This window comes from Nuphar pumila, chromosome 14 (genome assembly GCF_984573655.1).
Source record: "Nuphar pumila chromosome 14, dmNupPumi1.hap1.1, whole genome shotgun sequence".
NCBI lineage: Eukaryota > Viridiplantae > Streptophyta > Magnoliopsida > Nymphaeales > Nymphaeaceae > Nuphar > Nuphar pumila.
The window spans coordinates 85,475,152-85,499,446 of record NC_143262.1 but is presented as its reverse complement, the minus strand read 5'-3'; the positions used below and the strand labels follow the sequence as shown (position 1 = coordinate 85,499,446).

The following is a 24,295-nucleotide window of genomic DNA, read 5'->3' as shown; positions in this document are numbered from 1 at the left end:
CGTGAATGATAAAGCTTGAAAAATATTTGTTTTTCTTTTCTCGAAAGGGTTATCTAAAAACTTCAATATTTTCTTGTTGATGTAATGCAAACAGTTGGCATTTTAGAGGTGTTGCTTTTGGATTAGGTTGATGTTTGTAATTTAAAAGACCATACAAGTATTCACATTTTTCATCTCCGGAATATTAACTAAAATACAACACTTCACATGAGCAATTCGCTCTTCATAGAAACCATTCCATTTCACAACACAATTCTATTTTACAGGATTACAAACTTCAATTACCTCATCAACAATCTTTCAATTATCTAATCTCTATGGGTTGCATCTTGGATTTCAACCTTGTCCTTAACAGTATATCGATGACAAGCAACATTCAACCCTGAAATCTGAAGCTGCTTTCTCTTTTTAACATGATGTAATGCAGTTTCCCTGTCAGACCGTGCCTCCTCCAAATCAGGCTACAAAAACAAGAACAATCAAATAAAAAAAATCAAATTCAGTTGAAAACAGAATGAAACAAGTCAGAGAGAGAGGGTAATGTTTTCACATAGCAAGTAACAAGAATGAAGTGTTATCTATCATTTGAATCTTGAAATCTCAGAAATTTGATGATACAGATGCTCATCTACTAAAAGCTCATGTACTGTGATTGAATCGTAACAGGATGAAAAAACAATGATTACCTTGATTGACAAAGCCTTATCAAAACTTTCAATGGATGCTTCAGGTTCACCAAAATTCAGCTGTGCTCTGGCAAGTGTGATCCAGGCCTAAATAACAAATTATCACATCATATAAGAAGAATCTAGAAATAAATACAACCACCAAGGACTTAAGAATCTCACGATCCATGAGCTTTAGACAATAATGATGGCTACAGATAATGTCTTTATGGGCTACAGACTACGATGATGTGCATAGTGAGAGGTTTCGATTCACTGTAGAAGGGAGATCATGTGATTGAAATCCATTGATGATCCATGATTTGTAGATCTTGGACAGTCCTATGGCTAGACGGTGATCCTTCAGAGAGAGAGAGATCACTACAAAATAAAAAAAAAGGAGAAATACATAGCACAAAGATATATTATATGTACAATAAGTGGTACATGTATACAACAGAAACAACTAGCACCAACAGCACCCTGAAGAACCAATATTGATACGAGTATGCTGGGCATTTGCAAATTTTGAATTTAAAAAAGATATAACAAGCATTCTTGATTCCACAATGTATATATCTTTCTTGAAGACATAAATAGCTATTTAACTTCCTTTTCTCATTTATTGCACCATTTTTACTAATACCCATATCATGAATATACAACAACAACAACAACTACGCCTTCATCCCAAAACAATTGGGGTCGGCGATATGAACCAAAAAAGAAAATCATTCTGGGTCTTCCACATGAATCCTTCTCCTCCAATCATTTCCATCCAATGTCATGTCCTCGGTGAGGTTCAAAGCATTCATATCCTTTTCTATCACCTCCATCCATGTCTTCCTAGGCCTACCCCGACCTCTTTTAATTAATATATTTTCCCACTTCTCCATCCTTCTAACTGGAGCATCATTAAGCCTTCGCCGAATATGTCCAAACCACCGTAAACGATTCTCTCTCATCTTATTTTCAATGGGTGCAACGCCTACCTTCTTACCTATCTCCTCGTTCCGAATCTTATCTTTTATTGTATTTCCACACATCCATCTCAACATACGCATCTCAGCACATTCATTTTTTGAATATGATGTCTCTTGGCGGCCCAACATTCCGTACCATATAGTAAAGTGGGCCTAATAGTCGTCCTATAAAACTTTTCCTTCAACCGCAATGGCATTCTACGATCGCACAACACTCCAGTTGCACTCTTCCATTTCATCCACCCAACCTTTAACCTATGATTTACATCCCCATCAATTTCTCCATACTTTTGAATGATAGATCCCAAATATTTGAAACAATCATCCACCGGTATTTCTTGCTCACCAAACTTCACTACACTCCCATCACTACTTTGTTGCATACTAAACCGACATTCCATATATTCTGTCTTACTCTTACTCAACTTAAAACCTCTTGCTTCCAATGTCTATCTCCATAATTCTAACTTAGCATTAACCCCAGCTCTAGACTCATCAATCAAAACAATATCATCAGCAAACAACATACACCACGGTACATTTTCTTGAATTGATCTCGTAAGCTCATCCATCACTATAGCAAATAGGAAAGGGCTTAAAACAGATCCTTGATGTAACCCAACCGTTATAGGAAAATTGGTTGTCACCCCTCCACAAGTGCGGACATTGGTTACTACTCCTTCATACATATCCTTAATTATACTAATGTACTTAAGAGAAACACCTTTCTTCATCATTGTCCACCAGATAACGTCCCTAGGTACTCTATCGTATGCCTTTTCCAAATCAATAAAAACCATATGCAAATCTTTGTTCCTCTCTCTATTTCTCTCAATAAGTTGTCTAAGAAGATGTATAGCTTCCATAGTTGATCTTCCAGGCATAAAACCAAATTGATTCTCCGATATCATGACAACCTTCCTCAACCTAGACTCAATCACCCTCTCCCAAAGTTTCATAGTATGACTCATGAGTTTTATACCACGATAGTTTGTGCAATCTTGTATATCACCCTTATTCTTATATAGAAGCACCAAAGTACTTTTCCTCCACTCATTAGGCATCTTATTTGTCCGCCAAATCTTGTTAAAAAGATTTGTCAACCATTCTAAACCTTTCTCTCCCAAGCATTTCCAAGCCTCGATAGGTATACCATCTGAGCCAACTACCCTTCTTGATTTTATTTTCTTCAAAGCCTCTGCAATTTCTTTCTTTTGAATCTTGCGCATGAAGTCACGATTCATCTCATGAAAAGGAATGGACAAGTCTCCAAGATCCTGAGCATGACTTCCATTAAATAGCTTATCAAAATAATCTTTTCATCTCTCCTTAATCTCCTCATTTTTGACTAAAACCTTTTGTGTTTCATCTTTGATACATCTATCCGTACCCAGATCCCTCGATTTCATATCTCTAATCTTTGCAAGCCTATAAATATCCTTCTCGCCCTCTTTGGTATCCAACTTGTCATAAACCTCCTTATATACCTTATCCCTCGCGCTTCGAACTACTTTTTTAGCTTCCTTCTTTGCTATCATATACTTCTCCAAATTCTCATTATCACGACTCTTACTTAGATTTCTATAACACTCTCTTTTAACCTTAATAGCTAATTTGACATCCTCGTTCCACCATGATGTATCCTTACCTAGCGGTGCACCGCCTTTAGACTCACCCAATACCTCCTTAGCCACCTTTCTCATGCCACCCGCTATCTTATTCCACATTGATTCTGAATCCTCCTCGAGACACCAATTAGCTTCCTTAACTACCTGCTCTACAAACATTTCTTGTTTAGCTCCTTTCAGTGCCCACCAATTAATTCTAGGATCTATCCTATGTCTATCCCTTTTGCGACATTGTCTAATTCTAAGATCTAAAATTAAGACTCTATGTTGTGTAGCTACACTTTCTCCCGGTATAACCTTACAATCGATGCAACAACCCCTATCTCTCTTTCTAAGTAGGAAAAAATCTATCTGACTCGTATTAACTCCACTTTTAAATGTTACTAGGTGAGACTCCCTCTTCCTAAACCAAGTGTTTGCTAAGATCATATCATAGGACAAACCAAAATCTAAAATCCTTTCTCCACTTTCGTTTCTTTCTCCTATACCATAGCCTTCATGGATACTCTTAAATCCATCCATACTAATGGCTACATGTCCATTAAGGTCACCGCCGATGAAAAACTTTTCTCCATAAGATATCCCTTGTACTACTCCATCTAAATCTTTCCAAAATTGACGCTTAATGGAATCATCTAAACCTACTTGAGGTGCATAAACACTAATAATATTAATAATATCCGTACCTAATACTAATTTAATAAGTAAAATCCTATCACCCTTCCTACGGACCTCAACTACATTATCTATAAACTCACGACTCATAACAATCCCTACTACATTCCTATTTCTATTTATTCCTGTATACCAAATCTTATATCCCCAAGGTTCTATCACTTTTGCCTTCTCACCTATCCATTTGGTCTCTTGTAGACATAAAATATCAATCTTTCTCCTACACATAACATCTACTAACTCTACCAACTTACCAGTTAAAGACCCTATGTTCCAAGTGGCTAACCTAATTTTATTGTCTTGGACTAACTTCTTTACCCCCACCGTCCAATAAAGTGAGGGAACCCTTGCCTATTTGACACCACACCCGGGCGCCGGTGTGACGCGTCGCTTCCGGGAGACGACCTAGCAACCCTTGCCCATTTATCACTGCCTCCGGGCCTATAGAGTACAACGCATCGATCAGTAGGGAACATCCCAACAAAATTCTCATATTGGTTCATATACATAGGTTATGACTAAGTTTTTATGCTGGCTGTCACTGGCCTACCGCAACCCTCCTCCTTTATCATGAATATACATGCACCTAATTATTACGGGAAACATCCCACTAAGTTCTTTGTTGAGGAGCTTGAACAAAATACCACAAGCTTCAACATCAGGAGTCCAACAAATGGAGAAGAGATGCACATATCAGAAAACAGGGAATCTACTAAACAAGTTTAGCACAAAAAAGTTCATGTTAAGATCAGGCAAACAAAGGGGTCCAACACTACCCAAAAACCTAACAACAAAATTAGCAAAGAAGCATCAAGGCAATAGGATTTAACATGCCTCATGAGATTCACATAAAAAGAGTAGTACATAGTCAAGGTCCTTCAGGATATGGATTGCCAAAACTCAAAGACCCATTTGATGAGGTAAGGTTATTTGAACTGAAAAGGTCTCTGCTACATTTAGAGAACTAGCAACCATGTATTAGTAATCATTTCTATATCTTCAGTTTTGAAACCTTGTAAGTACAACGTAGTATTGGATGTATGGCCTAAAAAAATGGACTGACATAGAATTCTCATGACATTCTTGAAGACGATGGAACTTGCAGCTAATATTTAATAAAAGAGAAAAGGAAGAGCAGAACTGGTACAAACCTCTGCCCACAAAGGTTCTAGTTCTGTTGCTCCTGCATAACAAATGGGGTACAACGTAAAGTTAAACCATGTGTAACTCTGATTACGAAAGAAGCCACAATTTGCAATAAACTAAGAAAAAAGAAACAGGCTTCAAACAAGCCAATTTCTTGCCAGTTTACTATGCAATGATTGACAGTAAACAGAAAAATGTGAAAAAGAAAAGAAAACCATGGTTTATAGCTGAACAGCTGCAAACTCAAACCAAAATCAAATCTTTGGAATTCATGATAATGAGTTTGGCGAGTTATGTTGAAACTCAGTTACTTTGCATGCAAACACACATTGGATAACGTCCACAAAGGCTTTAACAAGTTGTAGTCATTCTGCCAATCACATCAAAGACATCTTCTGGATCTTTTGAAATACCATTGCAAAAACTTCAAACCCCTCCGCTTTGCAATGGCCTTGCTATCCAAAGGCAAAGACGAGATGCCACCACATTCAAGTCATCTTATATGGAAAATAAGAAACAAGGTGATCAAGATATATAATGTTTGGACTCTAAACTCGAGTAAGATGGCAAGTTCTTAACTAAAAATAGAGAACAGATTCTCATGAATGTTCTTTTAAGTCTCATGAACTAAAAATGGAGGACAAGGACTAGGTGTGCAACCATGCATATAGATTCTTAGAAAGTTGAATTTGAATTCTTGAAAAAGAAATGTAGTGCTTGATTAAATTGTTACTTTCAAACTCAAGCCCCCTCCATGGTGGGTTTCCACATGTAAAAGGCATGAGAACTTCTATCAAAACACCCTTTACCTTTTTATTAATTCCTAAAATACCATTGGCTTTATATATGCCGCAGCACTACATTGACTGTTTGTTTTTTCAAATTCCATCTATAACTACTCTCAAAATGCATAACAGCCTTTAGCTTGGGAACTTGACACAAGGTGTGCCTCTTTCCCACTAGTCTACATGTGGGAAACTGATTCTTGCTTATAGCAAGTGTTGTAAGATGTTGAAAACATACTTGGCATAGTTGTATAAGTCCTGCTTTAATGTACTATTGGCACACATTGGTAATATTTCTCAACCACATGGGTATTATGTAAAAGACAATACGATAACCATACATACTATAACATGAAGGTCAATCATTTGAGCTTTCACTGTCAATTCATGTATTCCTGCCTTGTTCTCTTAAAGATTTTTCATAGTTTCACAATAAGCCAAATCTGTGGGGCAACGGTGGGCAGCGGGAGAGACGAAAGGCAGCAGTCTCTGCATTTTACAATAGTCCCTTCAAATTGAGGCAAATATACTAACCATGTTCCAATGTGCCTGAAACCTTTAACTTCTCACTTTTGCAAGAGTTTGAAATACTGTCCACTAGTTAGGCATATAAATTTATAATGCAGGGTACAAGAATTTTTCATAAACCGTAAAACATGGTCTCAACATGTTTTGCCCTCTCATGATCAACCAGACTATAGCAATATTGACAGTTGGATAGTGACATGAGCTTGATTACCAGAAAAAGCTAACATAAGATGAAGTCCTAAGAGGGCATTGGGCAACAGAGGCAAATTGAATTTCTCAAATATGATCCACACAGTACACTAGTAATAAAAATTAACATGCTGTTTGTGGATCAAGTATCAGCAACATTGCCCATTTCAAGGTTGCTTTGCCTATTAACCGATCTCACTTGGCTAATCCAATCAATACTTGCATCAATGCATGTTTATGTAGATCAGCTCAGCATGATGGTGACAAATTCTCAATCCAGTTATATGTGGCAATCATGCAAACGCTGAATGTTGCATTTAATAGGTTGCTCAGGAGGGAAAATGAGATTTCTTTTTCCCTTGTGATAATTGCAGGTCTTTCTTGCATAGAAAATACAATAACAAAAATTAGGACTTCTTGTGGGCTTTCAGGCTTTGGTACATATTTTCCTTTTATGGTATCAAAGCTTGAAAAGCAAACTGATTTTTGGTGCATTGGGAAGTGTGCCATTCAAGATTTGGAAGAGATAAAGCCTCTTTTGCAAAATTCATTTAAGTGCTTGTGAGATTGTTGTGCCCTCTTGGTGGTAGAGTGTTCGTATGTCTGTGCTCTTCATTGAAGGTGCTCTCTTGGTGGTGGAGCGCTCTTGTGTCCTTACTTTTCATTGGAGGTACTCTCTTGGTGGTGGAGTGTTTATGATCCTTTTGATTATCTCCTCTCTATCTTCTATTCTTTCTCTTAACCGTTGTAAACATGGATGACAATGATAATATCACCTTAAAACCCATCAAACTCAATGACATAAACTTTGTAACATAGGATCCAATCATGAAACACTGTATTGGAGAAATGATTGTGGGGATTAGTGAATGGGTAAGATTTGAAACCCAAACTAATTCTTACTAAGATAGAAGGAGAAAAAGAAGTACCTCTTATAGAGGCGGAAAAGACCAAGGCTATGGTTACGTATGAGAAAAAAATGAAAGAATAGAGAATGGGGCATGCCAAAATTATGTTTTGTCTCATTAGTAGTGTTGATATTAAGAAGTGCTCGAGTCTAGCTAAGTTTGCAAATAAAGCATGGGATTATCTTAAGAGAATGTATTTTTTAAAGATATTGGCCACATTTGCAACTTGCAAGACAAAGTATGCATTATGACTCAACGAGGAAAAAGTATTAGAGAATACTTTACTGAGTTATCCGACCTTTGGAATGAGTTGGCTCTTCTTGAGCCACAATGACATTGTCCCGAAGATATAGAACTCTGTTAAAGACAAATTGATGCGGAACATTTCTATCAATTCATCAATGGTCTAAGACTAGAGTTTGAGTCAACTAAATCAACTCTTCTTCATAGAGGAAAAGTCCTCTCTATTCAAGATACTATTGAAGGGCTAAATATGGAAGAAAATAGAGTGGAAAAGACTATAAAGAAGGAAACTTATACTGCATGATTTTTTTTGGAAATACCCAAGAATACTTTTTGTTATAATGTTCAAAAACTGAATTTGGATTTATGGCATAAAAAACTTGGTCATCCTAATGTGTCCAAAATCCAACACATTCAAAATATGATTTTTTTATATAATTTTGAAAATTTTACATGTAAAACATATTCTTGGCAAAATGAAACGATTTCATTCCAAAAAAGAACTTTTGTTTTTAAATGACCGCTTAAGTTAGTACATTCGGATGTATGGGGCCCAACACCTATTATATCTAAGGGTGTGTTTGCATATTGTGTAATCTTTGTTGATGATTTTACTAGACATACGAGAATTTATTTTCTTAAACATAAATCTATTTTTTTTTCATATTTTCAAATATTTCACAATTTGGTCAAAAATAAATTTCAAAAGGATGTTTTTTTATCTTTCGTACTAATTTAGGAAGAGGATTTTTATCAAAAGAATTTAAAAATTTCCTAGAATCCAATAGTATTATACATAAAAAATCTTGGCCCTAAACTCCACAACAAAATGGCTCGACCGAAAGAAAACATAAGCATATAATAGAAACCACATGAACTTTGCTTATTTCAAACCAAGTACCTAAAGAATTTTGAACTGAAGCAACATTAACTGCAGATTGTCTTATTAACAGAATGCCATCTGTCTCTTTGAAAAATATATCACGAGTTGAAAAACTTTTTAAACTTACCTATGATTATTCAAGCTTAAGAGTTTTTGGGTGCAAATGTTTTGTTTTCGCTGATAAAAACAATGATAAGTTTTCTCCTCGTGCTATTCCTTATATTTTTTTGGGATTTGCAAATAACCAAAAAGGTTATAGATGCTTTGGCTTTAAAAATAAAAAAATTATAAGTTTCAAGAAATGTCTTTCTTAGATTTTTTTTTTGAATTTAAAAATTCCGAGGGAATAACTGAGTATTCTTTTCTATTAGATCTAATTTCAACGTTTGATGATTATGATACTGATCTTGATGAGGAAATCAGAAATGATATAGTGAGTGAAGAAGAATCTCATGGTAATGAAATAAGTAAAGAACAATCTAGAGATCAAAACTGTAACAAATATTCTAGGTGTAGTAATTCTGAACATCCATGTGCTCTAGAAAAATATACTAATAACGAAGACCATGAAGAGATACAAACTAGAAGGTCATCCAGAATATCTGGACCCATGGTAAATTCGTGTCCTATGAGTCCTTTTCACCCAAGTATCAAGCTTACATTGCTTTGATACATTCCTATATAGAACCCTCAAACTATGTTGAAGCATCAAAACATCCTTAATGGGTAGCAGCTATAAGGGTACAATTAGGGATGACAATGGACCGGGGGACAATGGGGCTCCGCCTCGCCTCGTTTGGACCGGGGATGAAGGGAATGAAACATGGATGGAGGCGGGGATGAAGGTTAAAATTAATCCCCGTGCGGGGATGGACTTACACTTTCCCCCGCCCCGCCCCGCCCCATCCCCGCCCCATTAATAATATTACTAAAATACCCTAAGTTAAGTAATAAAATTATAAAACAACCATGTTTATATATACTACTAACTTACTAACCCTAAATCTAATTAGACAAAATACTGTATCATCCCTACTCACCGTCGCCGCCCAAAAGAGAGAGAAGGTAAATTTACGTTTTCGTCTTTTATACCATCTTTGAGAAGCTGCAACCAGAAGCCCTTTTTGTTCTGTAGAAGTAGAAAATCTAGCCCTGAGTTCTGTACATTTGAAAGGATTACCGTATCTCACTCTTTTTTTTTGTTTCGCCCTTTTCTATTTCTTTGTGCGAGTTTCTTCATTTCGTACGTTAAATCTTTTTTCAATTTGGGGTACTAAATTGGGGAGACGCGATGATGGTTAAACCCAATCAAATTTGTAACAGAGTGATGAATCTATAACATGCACTACCATCTGATCTCTCTCTCTCTCTGCGTTAATTTGTTTTTGTTGCTTCTGTGGGATTTTGAAGGGTCTATCTGGGTGTGCCCATTTTCTTTAAAATTACATTGGATCAAGATTTTTATTTGTTGGTACGATAAATGTGTGCAACCAATTGCGACCTAAAGTTTTCTTGTCTGATTTTTTATGTTGGTGTAATCAATGATGCTATCAAATTTTGTTATTGAGCGTGACAATGATTATTCATTAACCATTCACCATCTTGTGGCTGATGTTGCACATAAAAAATCTTTTTTTTTTTTTGGATCTGATTTTTATCTGTTCTAGGCAGTGTTATTAAAAGCGCACCTCAAGGCGCAAAAAGCGCGCCTCGCCTCAAGGCGAGGGCCTTTGTGCCTTGAGGCGCAAATGCACAGAGGCGTACGCCTCAAAGGCCTTGAGGCGTACGCCTCGAGGCGAGGCGCGCCTCAGGGTGAGGCGTACACGCCTCATGATTTTGGTCAAATAAGGGTCAAAGCCCTCATTTGACCATAATTAAAATCTTGCCCCCGACCCTAATGAGGGTCGGGGGCCCTAAATAGTCTCTCGCAGCCCCTCTCTCTCTCGTCTCTCACAATCTCTCCCTCTCTCACAGCCCCTTTCCCATTTCTCATAGTCTCTCTCTCTCCCTCTCTCTCGCAACCCCTCTCCCTCTCTCTCGCAATCCCTCTCTGGCGTCTCTCCCTTATCGGCCTCCTCCTTCTCGCCGGAAGCAGCTGCGACGCCGGAAGCAGCCATACCCCAGGTAACCCGACCCCCTTCATTCTTTTTCCTTCGTGTCTGCCTCCCTCTCTTGAATCTCTGTAGCAGGCAGGGGCACGACCCCTGTCGTGCGATTTATTCCGACAGGCAGGACCCATGGCTCCTGCCGATTGTGGTCCCTGTCAGGTAGGGGCCTTGGCCCCTGCCATATATGATTTTCGTTAGTCTTTGTTTCTAGCAAGGGCCATTCTATGGTTCAGTCAGGCAGGGGGCGAGGCCCGTGCCATATATTGTTTCAGGCGGGTAGGGGCTCGGCCCCTGCCATCTATTGGTTAAAGCAGGCAAGGGCCAAGCCCTTGCCTGCTTTTTGTTTCTAGCAGGGGCCATAGAATGGCAGGGCCATTCTATGATTCAGTCAGGCAGGGGCCTCGACCCCTGCCATCTGTTGGTTATAGCAGACAAGGGCCAAGCCCCTGCCATATATTGCTATAACCAACAGATTTGCACGCAAATATATTTTTTGCAAATATGTTTTTTTGTTTCTAGGTGTTCCCATTGTTAAAATATGTGTACTCGTACACATATATGTATGTTGAAATATAATCCTTAAATGTACATATATATATTTATATATATATAAAGATACGTATACATATATATATGTATACGTATCTCTATTTATATATATATATATATAAATATATATATTTTCTCTTCCTAAAATACCCTCAAGGGTATTCTTATAATTTGTCATTTTACGCATATTCCAATTGGAATATACATTGTAATATTTCTTTTATTTTTTTATTTTCTGTTTTTTTTTTATGTTTTTTATACCATATTGGGAGCCTCCCAATAGAGACGTTGGGAGCCCCCAACGGTCACAAATGTGACCGTTGGGGGCTCTCCAACGTCTCCTTTTGGAGCCCCCAAGGTGGTCCCTTTGAGAGTGTATAAATAGGAGCTCTCCCCTTTGTATTAACTACTCATTTGGAGGAGCTTTTGCTCCATGTAATGGGTGTTACACCCTTCCTCTCTTCAATAATATTAACTTATGCCTTATAGGCATTTTTGCCCCTTTGTGGGTTTATGTGTTAGCACATTATGTGCTTGTGTTTTCCCCTTTAGTGGGTATATTCGCACTTCATGTGCATGTGTATTGGTTCATTATTGAACCGAATATATTCAAAGTCGTTTCTTTACATGGTATCAGAGCAAGGTTGGGATCGAGTTGTTCTTTGTTGCATTGGGAAGCGTGCTATTCAAGAAATTTTAAAGAAGAATGGTGAAGTTCTCGTTTCTCTCTTTTGCTTCTTAAAATTATTTGATATGCATTATATTTCTTTAAGTATTATGCATTATGAAGAATTATATGTTTTTTCATATGTGTCTCTCTTTTGCTTCTTAAAATTGTTTGGTATGCATTATATTTCTTTAAGTATTGAGCATTATAAAGAATTAGATATGTTTTTGCATTTGTGTTCTCCATGTCATTATGAGTTTGGATTCTTAACAATTCCATTGAACTTTTTATATTATTCTCTTTCGTATGTCTTTTCTTGAAAAATAAGTTTTTTAAAGAAAGTTATGTAGAAGTAAAATGTTTGTGAGAGATGTAGCATTGCTTACATACTCTCATCATAATTATTTCATATTAAAGGTATGTGTTTACCCTCTAAAATGTCCTATATGAGGTTTTTTCATAATAACATGTGCCTTTGAAAAATGATGTTTTATTTTCCTACCTAATGAGTTCTTTTTCATACGAGCAATGTTTGATTAAGAAAGCATTTTTATAATATCGGTTGAATTAAGTTTTAAAAATGATCTCATAAAATATGACTATCCTCTTTTCATTCTTCAATTCAATTTCAAGAATATGTTTTATTATAAGATTTATGGTCTTCATTAATGTTGCATACTTATTACATATGTTTTAAATATTTCATGTTGTGTTTATTTAAAACATATTCATGCCATTGGTTATAATCTATTAAGTCATATAATATTATGAATTTTTGTTTATAGATTTATGCCATAACGCAATCCTAGTATTCTCTTTGGGGATTTTCTCCACTTTAATAAACTTTTCCCTCTTCCTTTCGTATGTATCCTCATTTGAGAATTTTGTTTGTTGGATCTCTCTTTGAGAGGCCTTTTTATCCTTGTGAATCTTCTTATGAGTATATACTCTTTGAGAAGATTTCATGATTGTTATAAGCTTCTTTTTAATATTGGTTTTTTTTAATGAGATTTTTTTAATATTACCATCTTTGTGAAAGCTTGAGAGCCTCAAGCATTTGCTCATTTTTATACATGCATTATTGCATGTTTGCTATTATTATGCTTTTTGCGTATTTTGTTCAAGTGTTGTGAGAGTGTCTTCGTACACTTCTTTTATAAAGTATTCATGCTTGTATGCGTATTGTCTATTCATAGACATTTTCACATGGTACTCTCTTTTCAATAAAGAGATGATATATATTGCCTTCCTTAGGGCTTGTTTTGTCCCTTAGTGGACTTGTGAGATTGTTCCTTTTATCATTATAAGTGCTTCCACAATTTCTTGTTACATGTTGTCCTAAATTTGCTCATTTAAGATTATTGCCATTCTACATCTTGGTATGCATATAATTGCAATTTATAAAGGCTTGATTTGATTCTTGGATTATTCCAAATCCGTCCTCACAACATGACATTGCTTAAATATTTCATGTTGTGTTTATTGAGTCTTTTGATAATGATCATGATTGAACATAATTTCGTATTTATGCAAAATTATTATAAGGCATATTGTTGTGATTAATTATGTTGGACCTTTGAATCGGCCCTCTTTGTAAAATCACATATTTGGAAAATGATTTCCCTAAGTGTTAATTGCCTTTTTATGACATTTATTTTTATCCATCACAAGTTATATGATGCATCAATTCTTTTTGTATGGCCTTATTGTTATATTAGAGATAATTGTTGAGGTGAGTTAAGGGCACCTTGTGTTATGTCATTTTAGATTGTCCAATTACCATATTAAAGATGGTTGTTGAGGTGAGTTATGGGCACCTTGGGACTCTAGAATGATTTGTTATATGATCTCTAATTATGAGTGTGTCACTCGTTTTCTTTTGGCCATTGATCTTATGGATGCTCTTATTTATATATAAGTGTGATGAATATATGGTGTCTTGGAACCTTAAATGTTTTAAGGTATATTTAATTCAAGGGTGTTGGGGATTATTGCCCAACCTTTTATTGCTTATGAATCTTATGAGTGCATTTGCACATTTGTGATTTTGTGTTTTGTACTTCTGCGCACAAGTGTTCCAAGTGTTCTTGGTATGTGCATGTTCTTACATTTATATCGTTCCATCGATTATAGTATCTTGTTAAAGATACTTTTACATGCTTTTGTGCACAAGTGTTCCAAGTGTTCTTGTTGTGCGTATGTGCATATATTTATTTTCAAAATATTGTCCAAGGTTTTATTTATATGTTTGTGATTACAAAGTCTTATTGCCTCAAAAGTCTTCTCCTTTTATAACTCTTATCTAAGTGTCATCATATGTAGACAAGAATTTTATTACACCTTTGTGTGTTAGTAGCCCTTTGTTGGCTTTATTCTCTTGGTCTAGTAGCTGAACACACTTGCCTTGAGTGTTATTATATGTAGACAAGGCACGTTGATTCACACCATGGTGTGTGATTTTAGTCCATGTTGGCATTTGTGTCCTTATTCTAGTCGCTGAGATGTATGCCCATGGTTGACTTCTTTCACTCATTCCAAGTGTCATTTTATGTAGACAAGAGATGTATTGTGTTTTAGCCCATGGTTGGCTTGATACTCTTGCTCTAGTAGCTGAACATACTTGGTTTTGAGTGTATTTTTACGTAGACAAGAGATGCTTTTGGTCCATGTTGGAGGGTATTCTCTTGTTCTTGTCGTTGATGCACTCATTTCAAGTATTATTATATGTAGATAAGAGGTTCTTTTGCACACCTTTGTGTGTGTCTTTGGCCTTTAATGACATTATATTTATTCTTGATCTAATAGCTTATACACTTGATTTATGGGTTTTTGGAGGACTAATGAGGTAGTTGCTTGTAATGGATGAACTATTGTTGAAATTTATGAAATTTCATTCATATGTTGTTTTCTTTTAGATACAAGTAAATCATATCTTTGATATGCATATTTTAAAATCAAATTCATTTTTTGGCATTTAATCTATATTTTAAGTGCTTATGTGGTCACTTTTTGTATTTGTTATGCAAAATGAGTTTTTTGTCATTTGAGTGAGATTTTTCTAAATGTGTAAGGTTCTCTACTCAAATAACACTCATTATTTTGCCTCCTAAATGGATTTAAAACCTTTTGAACTCTTGTGTTCATTTTGACTAAAGTATGTTTGGAGCATGTTCATTAATGATTTCTTTAAGTGTTAATTCATTTTACGATAGTATATGCATATGCTCATTATGGCCTTTTAGGCCCTCATTCATTTTACGATAGTATATGCATATGCTCATTATGGGCTTTTAGGCCCTCATTCAATAAAACATATGTAGTTTATGCCTCTTCGTGGGCTTATTGTGGTGTCCCTTAGTGGACCATTTTGTTATTCCCCATTATGGGGTTGTGTTTGTCCAATGTTGGATCTTATGAATGCATTATGCATTCTTGCAATTCATTTTCGCTCACTCTTTAACATGATATATGATTTTGAAACTTTGGTTTTCTAAATTTTCTTTTCATGCTAAAGTAATTATTTTATCATGTGCTTCAAATTTCTATGCATAAGTTATAATTTTGCACCATTGTTTTACGGGTGAGTCATCCGATATGGTTTCGATTAACCTTGTTAGGAATGTTCCATTTGAGTAAAGTGCAAGATATTTTTTACTTGTTCTTTGTTGTTATTCCACAGGATCTTGGAGATAGGATAAAAAGAAGTACCTTGGATGGATCGGGAAATGTGTTCACCATTAGAAGGCAATTGGAGGAAGGCATTTACAAGTTTCAATAGCATCCTTACCGAAGCCTCTTGGAATCTTGCGACTTTTTTCAATCTTTTCGTTTCCCCGCAAAGATTGAGGGAGGGTGTTAAAATATGTGTACTCGTACACATATATGTATGTTGAAATATAATCCTTAAATGTACATATAATATATTTATATATATATAAAGATACGTATACACATATATGTATACGTATCTCTATTTATATATATATATATATAAATATACATATTTTCTCTTCCTAAAATACCCTCAAGGGTATTCTTGTAATTTGTCATTTTACGCATATTCCAATTGGAATATGCATTGTAATATTTCTTTTATTTTTTTATTTTCTGTTTTTTTTATTTATGTTTTTATACCATATTGGGGGCCTCCCAATAGAGACGTTGGGAGCCCCCAACGGTCACAAATGTGACCGTTGGGGGCTCTCCAACGTCTCCTTTGGGAGCCCCCAAGGTGGTCCCTTTGAGAGTGTATAAATAGGGGCTCTCCCCTTTGTATTAACTACTCATTTGGAGGAGCTTTTGCTCCATGTAATGGGTGTTACACCCTTCCTCTCTTCAATAATATTAACTTATGCCTTATAGGCATTTTTGCCCCTTTGTGGGTTTATGTGTTAGCACATTATGTGCTTGTGTTTTCTCCTTTAGTGGGTATATTCGCACTTCATGTGCATGTGTATTGGTTCATTATTGAACATAATATATTCAAAGTCGTTTCTTTACACTCATCAATCTTCAGTTGTTCTTAGATCGTAATTGGTAGGTCAGATACCATGTGCGATCTACATTAAATTGGTGGAGCTGGAGAGCTTGTATAAAAATCACATTGTAGTTAAAGTAGTTTTTTATGTTTTTCATTTTTTTCTCTCAAGATATCCATGTTGCCTTGATTTCCTCCAGTTGATGTCTCTCTCATTGATGTTTTGCTTCAGTTTTTTCTCTCAACATTGAAAATATTTTGTGAAGTATGATTAGTTATTGTTGATATGAAATTTTGTGCAGAATTCTGTCTCCTAGTTCTGTTTCCCGTGAATTAATGTACCCCAGAAAAGATACTAATATAAGCTAAGGTTTGTCTAAATTTTTCTTTCTATAAAAAAAACATAGACATTATTTTTCTTTATACTAATTATCTCATAATTTTTCCGTATTTATTTGAGATTTTTTATTTCGTGTTGGTTGGTGCTTCATCAATAAAGCATTTCTTATTTATTTATAATTTTAGATATTTTTTATAGCTTTTTTAAGTTTACAATTTTTTTTTTAAGGCTTACGCCTCGCCTCAGATTTTGGTGGAGCACCTCGCTACGCCTCAACGCTTTTCACAACACTGGTTCTAGGTTCAGATTATGGTGGAACTACTACTGTTTTGCTTTTCCCGTTAATTGCTTCAACCAAATCTGCATAGTTTGTTAGATCATCTTTTTCTTGACATAAATATACAAATTTTCAAGTAATGAAATTCTGGTATTTTGTGGGTTGTTTTTCACTGAAAATCTTAAAAAGCTTTCATAAAGTCATGATCACATTATTTAAAATTTGTTTTCTACTCTCAATTAGCAAATATTGTAGCGTTTGATTAAAAATAAACTCATTTTTTTTTAAATTATCTGAGAAAGTTGTGCAGAGTACCGGTGGGCTACCATTAACACTTGAAGTATTAGGCTCACTTTTTTTGATAAGAACAATATAGAGGAATGGGAAAGCATCTTGAAGACCTTAAAGAATCAAGGAAAAGATATTCATCAGAGTTTAAAAATAAGTTATGATGGACTTGATCAAACAGAGAAGCAAATATTTTTGGACATTGCATATTTTTTTATTAAAAATGGCAAGGAAAATGCAATCTTCATGTGGACGGGGCGGGGTGGGGACGGGGATGGGGATTATTATTTTGAGATGGGGCAGGGGTGGAGGTCCAAAGTCTCCCCCGCCACGAGGATGGACCGGGGATGGAGGTTAAAATTTTGAAACGGGGCAGGGGTGGAGACCTTGTCCCCCGCCCCGTTCCACTGCCATCCCTAGGTACAATCAGATACTTTAGAAAAGACGAATACCAAGACTGTCCAAGATACACCCTTAAGAAAGAAACCCATAGGTTGTCAATGGGTATACAAGATAAAAATCAAGAGTGATAAAACTCTTGAAAGATACAAAGTTAGATTAGTTGCCAAGGGATACTCTCAAGAGTATGAAATAGATTATGAGAAAACCTTTGTCTCAATTGCAGTTGTTAGGAAGACCACACTTAGAACTGTAGTAGCCCTTGCTTCTGTGAATAAATGACCTATATATTAATAGATGTAAAGAATGTGTTTCTCAATGAAAAATTAGTTGAATAAGTCGATATGGAAGCATCGTATGATATAGTTATTTTTAAGGGAAAGTCCCTTCATTTAGATAAAACCATGTATATTAAACAAGCACTAAAGGCTTTGTATGATATGTTTAATCAAGTTATACTTGATGTTAAATTTCATGACACAACTTTGTTTGTTAAGATTTCTCATGCAGGTGTTATTATTCTTATCTTTTATATGGACGACATGATCATCACAGGAGGTGACAAACAGGAAGTTTGAGACTTCTCAAAATACATTTTGAAATGATTGAATTGAGATTTTTAAAGTATTTTCTTAGTATAGAAGTTGCTTATTTCTCTAAAGGTTATTTACTGACTCAATCTAAATTTGCTTTAGATATTATTGTCAGGTCAGATATTTCAGATGATAAGAAGGTTGATATTCTCGGACTTGCAAATGTCAAAATGAAGATTGATGATGGGGAACCACTTAAAAATCTAACACCATACAGACAACTTGTCGAGGCTCTATTATATCTCTCAATTACGCGACCTGCCATTGTGCATGCAATTCACACAGCAAGCCAGTTTCAGCATGCTCCCACTACTGTTCATATGAGAGTTGATCCAATATATCAAAACTTCTATCTTTCAATGACTTTTTCTTATTTATTTTTTCCTCTGTAGATTTAATTGCTTATATTGATGTTGATTGGGGAGATGATCCAAATAACCGACACTCAACCATTAGTTTTTGTGTGTTTTTAGGTGACTCGTTGATTTCATAGAGGTGTAAGAAGCAGTAAAAAGTTTTTTTTTTCTTCAACTAAAGCAGAATACTGAGCTATGGCTACAACCACTATGTAGGTAGTCTGGTTAAGGAGATTGCTGGCTGACATGGGCATTCAGAGTAAAGGAGCATCACGATTATATTGTGACAACAAAAGTTTCATCAACGTTGCCAGTAACCAGACCTTTCAATTGAATCATTGAGATGGATTGTCACTATGTATGAGAGGAATTTCTACACGACACTATTGATCTTCCCAACGTTACTTCAGAATATCAATTGGTGGATTTCTTCACCAAACCTCTCGTTGCTCCTAAATTCCAGCTTCTCTTAGACAAACTTTCAGTTATCCAACCGTAAGTTTGAGGCAAAGTGTTAAAAATAAGTGTACATACATATATATATAGTCATATATAATATAACTAGATAGAAACTAGAAACAGTAACTAAGATTATGTTTTTTATTTTTTTTATTTTGGTTTTGAACTAGTCAACATAAGTTGATTGGTCAACATAGGGAGTCGTTGGGACCCCAACGACTTTCTATGAGCCCCTTCCTCTTTGGGTATAAATATGGGGCAAAGCCCCACTACAATGTATGATTTCTTGCATAGTGTTGATCAATAAAATATTATTTTTTATTCCTTGTGTTTGCCCCTTTAGTGGGTATTTGTGTGTAGGCCCATTTTGTGGCTTGTGTATGTTCTTTTGGTGCTTTGGTGGAACTCCTTGAGGGTTCACTTTGTTATTTTGGTGAATATCTTTTGAGGACCTTGTTTCCGTTTAGCTTGGACATGCCAGGTGGCATTTGTCTAGGACCAGTGAGTCTCAATGAGTCGCACCCCGTGGAGTGAGACTCACTGGTTCACCCATTTTAAATATAAAGGGGTGGGAAGCAACGTGTCCCCACTGGACCAGTTGGTTCCCGCGCATCAAATGTGGGACTGCACCAAGGCAGGGATCGGTCAATCCCTGCTCGGGTGCATCCTGTGATTCAAACATGCCCTAAAGGAACTTATTCTTTCATACAGAAGGGAGGCTTACAAGAGCATATTATTTTTCTTTATAATACAGGAGCATATTTGTTAGTAAAGCAAAAACAGGGTGATTGTTTATGAAGCATTCCACAGCTCAACTAATAGCATCCACAGTGTAATCTTATGTCTCAAAAAATCCATCTTAAAGAAGATAGTGCATACTTGTTGCAGCTTTCAGGGCTTTCCAAGCTTCTCCTATCTCAAGTAAGACTTGTGCTTTTTGTTCATGCAAAATTGCTCTTTCTGGAATAAGAGTGAGTGCAGCCTCCCACTTACTCAACGCTTCATGATACCTGCCATTCTTCAAATAAACACAAACTTTACTCCAAATGAGATCAACACTAAACCCCAACTAATGTATCACTGTGTCAGGGGTTTTGACACACAAAAGACAATAAAAACAGGATCTTCAAGCTTCACAAGTGAGTTTAACGAGTGATATCAGCATATCACAGTAATATGAAATGCAAATAGAACATGTGATAAACAAAGAAAAGCTCAAACTAGAGAGAGGTTTGCATGCTCTCCATTTTTTTCACAAGAAACCAAAAACAAAAAAAGGACAGCAGAAACAGGTCAATGCTGATGTGCCTTTGCTTGCCTAGTTCTACAATCCATTTCCACCGACAAGCTCAACTGCTGTATACCCCTGGCCTAGATAAGACACAGGACCAGCTCGAGCCTGATAAATGTGGGTTAGGATGCTGGTGAGTCCTGCCTTTTCTCCGAATTGTCAGCTCTAACAGACTTAACTAGGAATAGACCTGACTTAACCAATGTCCAACCCTAACTCTTAGTAACCATATCATAGCACTTTTCATTTTTCCGTTACGCATAAACAGAACGTTTCAGCGTTATGCCTCAGACCTCCTATAGGTTTACATTTCACCCTGATATGCTCAAAACACTTCTCATCTGCCTTCAATAATCCTTGTCAAGATCATCTCATTTTCTCTCTGTTCTACTGGTTTTTTCTTGTTCTTGACTGGATGAGAAACTTTTTTTCACCAAATCTTCCTCCGTATCGGTTCTTATCTTTTAAAGATTAACAGTTTAACTTGCTCAAGAGTCACATCCGTTGTTGATGCATCCATCTCAATGTTGCCAGAATTGACCTGAATAGGCAGATTCAGTTTTAATCGGCCCACAGGCGATTTAAAAGGGGCCGATCAATTCAGCTAGTATTTTCTAATATTTTTTATGAGAGAAAAACTAGCATTTTTCAATATTCTTTTAATATTTTAAGAGGGTTAATTTTTTAACATTTTAAAATATTTTTTATTTGTTAATGATAAGTGTCATCCCGTGGTGAAAAAGTACCGTTTTCCATACGATTCGATTCTATTCAGAGGGGTTTTTGAGAAACCTATTCACCTACTGAAACGGTTTTAACAACATTGCTCCACCTTTTTCTTCTGCATATCTAGTTGACTAAGTGCCAACTAAATGTTCAATTGGTAGCAGGGAAGTTGTTCTAATCAATTCGCAACATACCCCAAACCATCGTTTAGAATGAAGTTCACTATTGAAGACAGTAGAAAACTGCATCGTCATTTACTGAAAAAGCTATAGCTTTGGACCATAATTTAGGTACCATCCATGTTGTAATACTCTTCCATCTTCATACATATGTATTTCTCCATCATGTGCAGTAGCTCGTATTTCTGTTTGATGTTATCTGACACACACTTTAAAGAGGCATAATCTTCAAATAAACCAACTGAATCATCATTTCTTTAAGTTAGAAAGACGTATTGCCTCGTAAATTCATTCTCAACTAGGACCGCCTGATGGAATTTTACAACGATTGAAATCAATTGCTCCTAGGTGATCCAATCGAACATAGAAAACAGAAACAACACACCGGCATGCAAGAAATACCCAATTACCCATCAATGTATAGGGGAATTAGTCAGAAAATATGTAGCTCATTCCGTATTTCGATTTCTTATCTTATCCAGGAAAACGGGATATGTCGGTTCCCGGAAATAACCCCAAAGTGTTTGATGAAATGCTGCAATGAACAGTTTTCGCTCCAAAACAGCACACACTCACCACATTCAATTCAAGAATTCTTAATTCCATAATGAACATAAGAAGAAGAAGAAGACCATGAAGGATCGCCGATCGTTTACCTCGGCGAGTTTGTTGCCTTCGGACTCGAAGGATTCCGCGAGACTCGACTCTTCGGCCGCCGATTTGGGGTCTAGGGTTTGGGCGTCCTCTTGGAAAGAGGACGGGGAGGCGTCGCCTTCGTCCCCTCGGTCGAAGGGGAGATTCGCGGGGGGTGGCTCGATGGGGGCCGCCCGCTTCTTATCGTTTCTCTTCCACACCATCTTCATCTCTCTCTCTCTCTCTCTCTCTCTCTCTGCTGTTTCAGGGAAAAGCAAAAACATGGGAAATAAATATAAAGGGATGGTTCGGCGGCAATACAGAAACCAAAATAACTGCATTAATTTTATAAATAACGTGCTATTGGCTTCATTTTACAGAGAACACATATATGTCGCTTGACTTACACGTCACAAGGATACGCCATAGATGACACAGGGCACGTAGTTTTTGAACTGATTTTTCATTAGGAGGATTATAAAAGGGGATACGACGCAGGGGTAAGTTTTGTAGATCCATTGGATTTTACCAGATCTGGTCAATTCTTTGTAATGAGGTTTATGAAGTGACACCAAACCAGATCCAACTTGATTTGGTTATGGATAATGGTTTGGGTATCTAAAAAAATGGTAACCCGCATAGAGTGAATGGAAAATGGAAAAAAAAGGAAGAACTTGATTTTGTTAAGGATAATAGTACCGGTTCTAAAAACATATTGACCCCCACAAGATTAATGGAAAATGGAAAAAAGAAGGAAGTGGAATCCAAATCAGATTTGTCTGGATTGGATCAAGTTAAGCTGGATTAGGCTCAGTCGTATTTTGAGATATAATGAATCCACATACATAGATTCAGTTAGACCTAACTGGATTCCGTTGATTTTGGATCAGGTCCATTTTATTTGGATTTGACTGGATCAGGTTGGATCATACTCAGTTTTTCCCACATCAATCATAGTTTGTTTGGACCAGGCCCATTGGTTTATGTTGGATCAGGTGTTCGGATCATATGCTTAGCCCAGGTTATATCTAATAGGATTGGATCACCATACAATGTAATACTTGAGCATGCATGAACACTGTCCATATATAAGAATGATTCAATGTTATATATAAGAGAGAGAGAGAGATGAGAACATTCACCATTCAACATTACCAAAATACATCCAACAAAATATTGGATGGGAGAGAAACAAAAGAGAAATATAAGAGCAAAAGTGCATAGTTCAGAGTACAAGCAGATCAACCCCTCCCCCCTACTATGTGATTTAAGAGCCTTCCGAAATCGAATTTGATGCCCCTAAGGAAGATGTTGTTTCTTTCAGTCCAGATCACCCACCATGCTGAAAGCAACCAAACCCGCTACAATAATCTCCATTTTTTTTGTGTCGTACAATCATGGGACCAAGCAAGAGGTCCCGAATAACGGAACACGGACGAGTTTGAACAGGCGGTGCACCCCAAGTTTGAAAAAATAAGTCTAGAACGATTGGGCAGAGCCAAAATAGGTGAGTCATGTCCTCTACTGCCTTCTCGCAAAGAACGCACATGCTAGGAAATTGAATCTCCCGTTTTCTGACATTAATTTGGATTTGAACACGATCCAGAGTACAATAACTGTTTCTTTTAAGGAGTGTTTAATTTTTTTTTCAACAAAATTTACAATTGGCTCCTTGTAGCCATTGTCTTAGGGATGACATGTACCGGGGCAGGGGACAAGGTCTTCACCCCCGCCCGTCTCAAAATTCTGCCTCCATTCCTGCACAGGTTTTGATTTTAACCTCCATCCCCGTTTCATGTTCTCCATCCCCGGTCCAAAGGGGGAGAGGCAGGGTGGGGCCCTGTTTTCCCTCGATCCATTGCCATCCCTAAAGAAAGATTGGGAATGGGATGGGGCGAGGATCGAGATGGGGATAGGGGAAAGCATAAGTCCATCCCCTCATGGGTTTTGATTTAAACCCTAATCCCCGTTTCATGTCCTCCAGTCCAAAAGGGGTGAGGCGGACCGGCCCGTCGTCCTTACATTGTCTGGAGTACTTCCTATTGTGTCATTCTATATAAAAGAGACTAGTAATGTGCATTTGCTCATGAGTGTGCACAATTGCACATAAAAAATGATTGATAATGATGAAAAGCCTTACATGATCATAGGGTGTATTTAGTTGCTAGAGATTTTCAATTCATTGATTGATTTGGATATAAGGCTTAAATGAACAAAGTAGTTTTGAAATCCATGAACCTCAAATATGCATTTGAGATCCAAGGTATCGACAGAGGATCAGGTGACCTGTCAAATCACATCTTAATCGTCCATTGCTTCA

The 24,295-nt window shown here is 36.5% G+C and overlaps 1 protein-coding gene and 1 non-coding gene across 3 annotated transcripts; one reads left to right on the top strand and one right to left on the bottom strand.

The window, feature by feature from the left end:
- Positions 1 to 215: 215 nt before the first annotated feature.
- LOC149817214 (small glutamine-rich tetratricopeptide repeat-containing protein 2-like) lies at positions 216 to 22,237 on the bottom strand. Of its 2 annotated transcripts, XM_089987198.1 has the most exons (5): positions 21,999 to 22,237; positions 20,026 to 20,164; positions 5,103 to 5,134; positions 687 to 773; positions 216 to 461 (listed from the first exon to the last, which is right to left on the bottom strand). In XM_089987198.1, the coding sequence occupies exons 1-5, from the start codon at positions 22,203 to 22,205 to the stop codon at positions 309 to 311; spliced, it is 618 nt and encodes a 205-aa protein (XP_089843324.1). In that variant the 5' UTR covers positions 22,206 to 22,237; the 3' UTR covers positions 216 to 308. The 2 variants fall into 2 exon arrangements, with proteins under 2 accessions (XP_089843324.1, XP_089843325.1); XM_089987199.1 differs by lacking the exon at positions 687 to 773 and having other exon boundaries at positions 21,999 to 22,206.
- LOC149817215 (small nucleolar RNA Z195/SNORD33/SNORD32 family) lies at positions 9,915 to 9,995 on the top strand. Its single transcript, XR_016427773.1, has one exon. It is a non-coding gene; the product is annotated as a small nucleolar RNA Z195/SNORD33/SNORD32 family (small nucleolar RNA).
- Positions 22,238 to 24,295: the final 2,058 nt, after the last annotated feature.